At 43.4% G+C, this 7,761-nt stretch overlaps 1 protein-coding gene across 1 annotated transcript; it reads right to left on the minus strand.

Moving 5' to 3' along the window:
* Positions 1-4,682: 4,682 nt before the first annotated feature.
* LOC143567807 (uncharacterized) lies at positions 4,683-7,242 on the minus strand. The gene is made up of 4 exons (XM_077054120.1): positions 6,084-7,242; positions 5,809-6,006; positions 5,560-5,711; positions 4,683-5,466 (listed from the first exon to the last, which is right to left on the minus strand). Exons 1-4 carry the CDS (start codon positions 7,240-7,242, stop codon positions 5,008-5,010), a joined length of 1,968 nt encoding a protein of 655 aa, XP_076910235.1. The 3' UTR covers positions 4,683-5,007.
* Between the last annotated feature and the right edge of the window lie 519 nt (positions 7,243-7,761).

Consider the following 7,761-nt stretch of genomic DNA (forward strand, 5'->3'; position numbering starts at 1 on the left):
GATAGACTTGTATAGTTTTATTCTTTTAGGCGGGTAGTTACCCGGCCATTCTTGTAATATATTCTTGAAATATTAATCTTTTTGCGTATAAGATTGTTATTTCCTTCTTTGGGTTCCTTGCTTTATAAACTTATGACTTGCATACTTAGTTTAAATTAGCAATTTTTCAAAGTGTTTAGAATAAGAACCTTTGAACGTGGTTGATGATGGGTTAAAGTTTCGCTTCCTCCTTCGTGATTGTGCGGGTAGAACCGTCACTTGCACTTGGTAGGATGGCTAAACTTTTAACCTTCATCTGACCTGCGTGTAGGTTTTCCTTTTCGAAATTTCTAAGGCATTAAGTTAAACCTTTGAACGTGGTTGATAATGGACTAAAGTTTTCGCTTCCTCTTTCGTGATTGTGCGGGTAGAACCGTCACTTGCACTTAGTAGGATGGCTTTAACTTTAAACCTATATCTGACCTGCGTGTAGGTTTTCCTCACCTTTTGAGGATAAGTTAACCTTTGAACGTGGTTGATAACAGGAAGTTTTGCTTCCTCTTTCGTGATTGTGCGGGTAGAACCGTCACTTGCACTTAGTAGGATGACAAAACTTTACCCTTATCTGACCAGCGTGTAGGTTTTCCTCACCTTTTGAGGATAAGTTAACCTTTGAACGTGGTTGATAACAGGAAGTTTTGCTTCCTCTTTCGTGATTGTGCGGGTAGAACCGTCACTTGCACTTAGTAGGATGGCAAAACTTTACCCTTATCTGACCTGCGTGTAGGTTTTCCTTATCCTTTTTAAGAATTTTGTTTTGAACCGTTCGACGCGCGGTTGTCGATAGGTTAGTGTTCGGTTTCCTTTCATGATTCATGCGGATAGACCGGCACTTTCATTTAATGGGATAATTAAACTCTTCCCCTTCAACTGACCTGCGTGAAGGTTTGTCAAGTTATTGGGTTCGTGCGGGCAGGACCGCCTTCCCACGCAACGACTTCACGTAATGTGAACGCCGTCACCAGTGTTGCATAGTTTAACCGTTCGACGCGCGGTTGTTGATAGGTTATTATTCAGTTTCCTTTAATGATTCATGCGGATAGACCGGCACTTTCATTTTTGGGTGCTGAACTTTTTCCCAAACTGTCCTGCGTGAAGGTTTGTCACGTTATTGGGTTCGTGCGGGTAGGACCGCCTTCCCATGCAATGACTTCACGTAATTATGCGGTGAAAACCGGCATATTAGTGTTCAGAAAAGTATGAATGTAAAATCATCAGCTTCGATGTTCTTAAAGAGAATCATTTCCATTAGAAGTGGCTCTTGGCCTTTTCTTTACAAGTTGGAATTGATTTACATGCAGACTGTGTAAATGAGCTCCCTTCCATGTTGGGATGGGAGTGCCATCGAGCCGATACGCACCTGGTTCGGGATCTCGTTCTTTACGCAGCATGTAGTCTCGATTTTGAAGCTGGAATTGATTCGTATCTTCCCCAGCTGAGGTTCTATACGCACCCGCCTGCTCAGCCTTTATTGCGCCACGAGGTGCGCGAGCGTCCCATCTCTGACAAATGCTTCGACCATGTCTTTCACGTCTGTGCATTCTTCAGTGTTGTGGCCCTTTGTCTTGTGAAAGTCACAGTATTTGCTCCGATCAGCGTCGTGACGATGTCGGATTATCGGAGGTTTTGGCCACGGGAGCTCTTCAGTGGCGAATATCTCAGTGACGCTTTTGGTGAGTGGCGTCCATCTGGAGTTTCGGTGCGGCTGTACATTATCCCTTCCGCCCAACCGATGTTGCAAGCCGGATGAGGTGTCAAAGTTTACCCTTGACTGCCAAATGCCTAGCTTTCGTTTTTTATTTAGTCGGGCTGTGAGGACGTTGTCCTCTCTCGTCCTCTGGGTGTAGAGGTTTGTGCTCTGTGGGAGATCTTTACCCAGTTGCTTCTCTGTTTCCGCATAGCGTTTTGCTGCTGTCATGATGCCATCCCATGTGGATGGCATGCCATCTTTACCCGTTAGGGTGCGGATGAGCTCTGGGTCATGTGCGCCCTGGATGAAGGCAGCGCGAACAAGATCTTCGCTGATATTGCCCAAACTTAGCTTCTTTGAGTTGAAGCGAGTGATGAAGTTTGGCAGAGATTCATCTTCCTCTCGTATGCATTTGAGGATTGTCCATTGCTCCTCGGTATACTTCCGTTGCTGGCTGAAGTGTTGGCTAAACTTCTGTTGGAAGTCTGCCCAGTCGTAGATGTGGTTGACCGGTAGACGATCAAACCAAGCTCTAGCAGCCCCAACAAGCGTCATTTGGAACATGTAGCACCACGTGGGTTCCGTCCAATTGCTGACGGTTGCCCCCGCTATGAACCTGTTCAAATGATCGTCTGGATCAGATAAACCGTCATATGTGCCTATGTTAGGCATTTGTTTGGCACTCTTTGGGGCGATTGCCTCCGCAATGTCCCTTGCAAACTTGGACATTCCTGCATTTGCAACGTTTGGTCTGAACGTTTTGGAGAAGTCCCGTGGACTTCCACCTGTGCTTTTTGGTTTGAAGGCTTGTCCAAAATGCCTTTTCGGTTGGGATTCCGTTTCCTTACGCTTCCCTTTTGCCCTATGGCGAGGGTTCGCGTCGGAGTCGGATTCCTCCGAGTCATCCTCCCAGTACTCGAATTCGTCGGCCTGTTGCACGGAACGCAAGCGTTCGTCCAACTCAGCCTGGAATTCCTTTTGTCGTGCCTCCGCCCATGCCTTAACTTCATCGAGAGTCTGGCGGGGGAGTCTTCGTTTCTCAAACTGGGTATCGGTGGATCCCAGTAGGCGATCATTTACTGCACTTGCCCCAGCTTTGGTAAGTGGGGTAGTGTTCGTAAAATTTACTTCACTTGCCCCGGCTTTGGTAACCGGGGTAGTGTTTGTAAAAACTGTGTTACCGGTATTCACCCCAGTAGCTGGGGTTGTGGTTACCGGAATTTCTCTAACCATCTTTGTAGAAGTTTGAAAAAACTGGAGAAAATTGTAGTTCTAGCTTTATGCACGGATGGCGCCAATGAAGAAACACTAACCGGACCCCGGACAGGTTACTGGTAACCTGGGGGTTGGAGAGATGTTTCCCACGAGGGGTTAGACCCTTGGAAGATGGTTCTTCTGATAACCTGCAAAACAGACACCGTGAGCTCGTCACTGAGAAGGGGGGGGGTTCCTCCTTGTGACCACCCTCCGGCGTGAGAATCAGACTAGATTGCTCTTTAAATATAAAAGTATATTAAGAGATTGCTAGAGCAGATATCAGGTATATTATGATGATAATTTAGTAAGGTATGATAAGATGAGATGGTCATACCATTTGTGGTATTTATAGCCGAAGGTAGGTTTCCAAAGAGGTATGGCCGGCTGCAACAGTGTTCCTGTTCCACCAACAGTAGCCTACGCACGTGCCCTGCTGGTAGTTGGTGGGTAGGTAGCGGCTGATAGGGACCAGGCCTGCTGTATACTATTCCTGTTCCACCAACTGACGGCTACGCACGTGGTATGGCAGTAGTTGGTGAGTAGGCAGCGGCTAATAGTGATACAGTACAGGAGCATGCTGCTCGCCATACTGTATCAGTGAGCTGTCGTATCTCTGATCAGATCTTTCGCCCATACCTCGTCAGGTACAGTAAAAGATCCTTCAGTATACGGACTGGCTTATTTGGGCGGGAGTATTCCCCCTCCCGCCTCTGTGCGGGATTGCTCCCGGCTTGGCTCATTCCTTCAGGTGACACTGAATGATGGAGAGCTAAGTGCCTTGTGCGTGTAGCCATGCTGCGCGGGTGGCCTTCCCTAATGGCTTGTATCCGAGGCTGCGGGGACAGGCGGAGTCCTTCACCATTGGGAGGCATTTCCTGCGGGACCAGCTTGCGTACTGCGCGTAAGGACGTCACGTCTCTGAGCATGGTTGGTCCTGCGGATCCAGTTGGTCTCTGCGCAGACGTCCCTGTTTAAGGTGAGTCTTGCGGGTCCAACTGGGCTCTGCTGGGACCTACCTCTTCACGGACCCTGGTCAGGTGTCTATACTGCATCTAAGACCGCTTTACACGCGCTAACTGACTCATTAAGGTTTACTACCCAACCTGTTACGCTATGCTCGGTTAACCTTTGGTGATATAACAGAAACTAACCAACTTCTGAAACACACAGGTTGGAACTGGAGCCGTTTGGTATCGATGTGATTAACATTGTACCTGGATCCGTGAAATCAAACATCGGAAATGCAGCTGTAGCCAGCTACAAGAAGATGCCATAATGGAAAATATACAAGAAATACGAAGGCACGATCAAAGAACGAGCCTATTATTCACAAGGTCCCAAGGCAATTCCATCGGAAGAGTTTGCAAAAAAGGTTGTGGCTGCAGTCATGAAGGAAGACCCCCCAGCTTGGTTCTCTTTGGGGCAATACTCTACCATAATGGCTATTATGTACCATATGCGGTATGCCTATATTTGTTAAGGACTTCATTTACAAAAAGGCCTTGATGAAATGCTAGTTTCTGTATCTGTTGTTGGAAATAACAATTATCATGATTTCGACCTATTTAGACATACGGTCGTTTGGGTTATGTTTATGTGTAACGGGTAACCAAATTCAGTTGGAAGGTTTAACTAAAAAGAAACAGATATAAGGCATACAATCACAGAAAAGATTACTACACAAGCAGATCCTGAAACAACATAAACCGGTCTAAAGACTTATCGATCAAGATCCATATTAAAAGAAACAATCTACCACAATCAAAATGTGCGCATACGAAAACATAAACGATAATGTGAACTTAATCCGCTCAAAAGAAAAATCCCAATATAGGGAGTGGATCCAGGTCCAAACTCAGTTTTGGCTTAAAAAAGAAAAACTTATGTTCGTCTACAAACGATCAAGCTCTTCCGGGCCCGTCTTTGCTCAAACCATTCCTAAATGCATCATCACCTGCAGACACGCAAACAAGTGATTATATCATATCACTACCATTATCTTACATTCACCTAAGCAGGCCCTAATGATTCCCGGGTTTCCCTTGAGCTTTCAGTTTTGCTGCCACTTGTTCATCAGATAGCGGTAGGTAGTAGATACGAGGAGTGGCCCTTGTTTTCTTAAAAAGATCATCCAATGTAACGATTGGTGGATCGATCTTCTCCAGTGGCGGCGGTGGCGCACGGTTTCTTGCTGCTGGTGGGTTAGACAGTGGTGGTGGAGGTGGAAGGGTAGGTGGAGGAGGAAGCTGTTGCTTCAGTCTGGGAGAGGGCTGTGGTGGTTGGATGGTGGCAGTAGGTGGCGGTATGGTGGCGGCAGGCGGCTGCAGGGTGGTGGCAGGGGATAGTGGAGGCAGGTCAACCCGATTTTTAACTTCTTGTGGGTCCACAAAATCAGCCATTAGAAGTCGCCCACCGTTAACCGGCCATTGTAGGTTGCAAACAGCGTTTCGGGTCTCTATAGCTTCTTCCACCGATGTATACTGCAGTTATAAAAATAGCCAAATTACAGTTTTCCATTTCAAAATTGTAATATACTAGTGCATCACTTCATTTTGAAATGTATGTTAACTTACCGTAATATAACAGTGGGTTTTGATCTGATCCATCCAGAAACTAACAATTGTACCCGTTTTACCAAGAAACTCTTGCACAGCCTTTAAAGTGAACGGGCGGAGAAAATTATCAATTCTAAGAGAAGTAGTTGGGGTCTTTGAAGAAGGCGGGACTAAAAATACATAAAAAAAAAAAAGTTTAGAGATCACAGTGTATAATTAGAAAAATATTACCAAATTGCAGAAAATCAATGGCAGGTGATAGCTTACTGACTCTTTCCTTGGGTGAATCTAGACTTTTTGTGGACTCGGATCTCGAAAAGGCATGTTTGGCTGCGTTCTGAAATGCATCTTTTGGTGTAGTTGAAGCAGAGTGATTGGTGGTTGGTTTGGGTGATGTAAGGTTTTCAGAATTCCATCTGCGCTGCCTTTTTATTACTTCACTGTTTTCAACTGTTTTTTCCTGGTCTGTTATTACAACATTTATAAAGTTAAACTATAAATAAGTTTCAGAATCAAGTTAAGACAGATGATATGAAACTCACCAAGAGGCTTTCTTTTAGTGGAGGTCACATTAAGACGAGTTTTATCTTCATTAGCCACAAAATCCTTGTCAGCAGGTGCATCTTCAACCATAACATCAACAGAAATACCTTCTTTCACTTCAATTTTCTCACTTTTATTTCCGACTTCATCGGAACTAAACTTTGAATCAATTTGCTTGCTTTCTAAAGCATCATCTTCCATTGAATCGTCACCAGAACTTCTATCCAAGTTTAACTTTTCTGAGGAACCCACATCTCCACTGTCATTTTTCTTAATAATATCAATATTTTCAGCTTCGTCAACCTTTTCCTTGAGTGGATCATTCTCAAACTTAGCATCTAACCCTAATTTGACATCAGTAGTGATTACATTATCTTTTTCACTAGAAAGTTCTTTACTTTCAGCTTTGTTGACATCTTTCTCTTCAGCAGCTTCAACTGATTCGGATTTGCTATCATCTAGGATCATGTTGGTAGGCTTATCATCTATTTCTAATTTAACATTATCAGCAATTACATTATCCTTTAGTTCATTCTTTTCAGTAATTGACACAGTATCAATAGAAATAGAATCAGATTGTGTTTTGCTGACCTCTTCTACCTGTTTGCCACTGATGAGATCTGATGAATCCGGCTCGGCACTTTCTTGTTCAGAAGACCTTGGCAGCTGGTTCAGATCATCAGTAGACACTTCAGTAACCATAACAGTGGTTTCAACCGTAAACTCTTTAACCACCTGAATAGCTTCCACTTGAGTAGAACCAATACCATTTTCACCTTCTGTAACCATTTTTTCAGTTAGTGACTGCATACCATCATCTGTATGAACCGTATCCTCTACAGTATCATTTTTCTCTAATGTTTCATTTTTGCCCTCGGTGTCATCAGTAACATCTGCAGTCTTCTCTGCGTTATCAGATTGAACCTCAGGTTGGGCCTTGATGTTCAAGTCATCTTCAAGATTTTTATTAACTTCATCCATTTCAGCCCGTACAGCTTCATCCAACCGTTTAACAAGTTCTTCTTTCAACCCCTTTGTCATTAACTTCCGTTTCTTAAGTTCCTCTTTCAGCTCGGTAACTTTCCATTGGTCAAGGGGTCGGTTTTCAAGGACAACGTACGGTGAAGATGCTTTTTTGCTATCTGATTTTTCTCCCATTTTTCAAACCTGAATTGTGGTGAAAGATCAAACACAACATTAACCATATAGCAAAGCTTAATCGTACATCCAACAAATGTAAAGAAATATAAACCATATTCAAAAGAAGCAATTTCATAAATCCCCCTGTAAACTTGGCCAGATATTTCCCCAAATCATGCTTAAAAAGCATTGCGCACTATGCATTAAAAAGATGTGCTATGGGGAAATATGTAACTTTGCAAGTTTATAAAAGGGCATATGTAATTCAGAAACAGAAAAAACGTGCCGTCTTGCTATAACTTTACTGTGTTACAAAACCATTTATATAAAAGCATATTGAACAATTTATACTGTGTATTGAACAAGATCAAAAGGAGCTTATAAAATAAACACCAATTTAAAAAATTCTATGGATTTCAACACAAATCTTGAACAGCGAAAAAGAAAGTAAATCCGTAAGTTTAATTTATGCCTGCTCTAACTGCATCAGTACATTCCTAAAACAAAAATGTCTTAACAAGTGCCTACTTTCAATTT

This window comes from Bidens hawaiensis, unplaced genomic scaffold, assembly GCF_021521415.1.
Source record: "Bidens hawaiensis isolate Kalapana, Puna unplaced genomic scaffold, B.hawaiensis_p1.1 tig00023639_1, whole genome shotgun sequence".
In the NCBI taxonomy this organism is placed as follows: Eukaryota; Viridiplantae; Streptophyta; class Magnoliopsida; order Asterales; family Asteraceae; genus Bidens; species Bidens hawaiensis.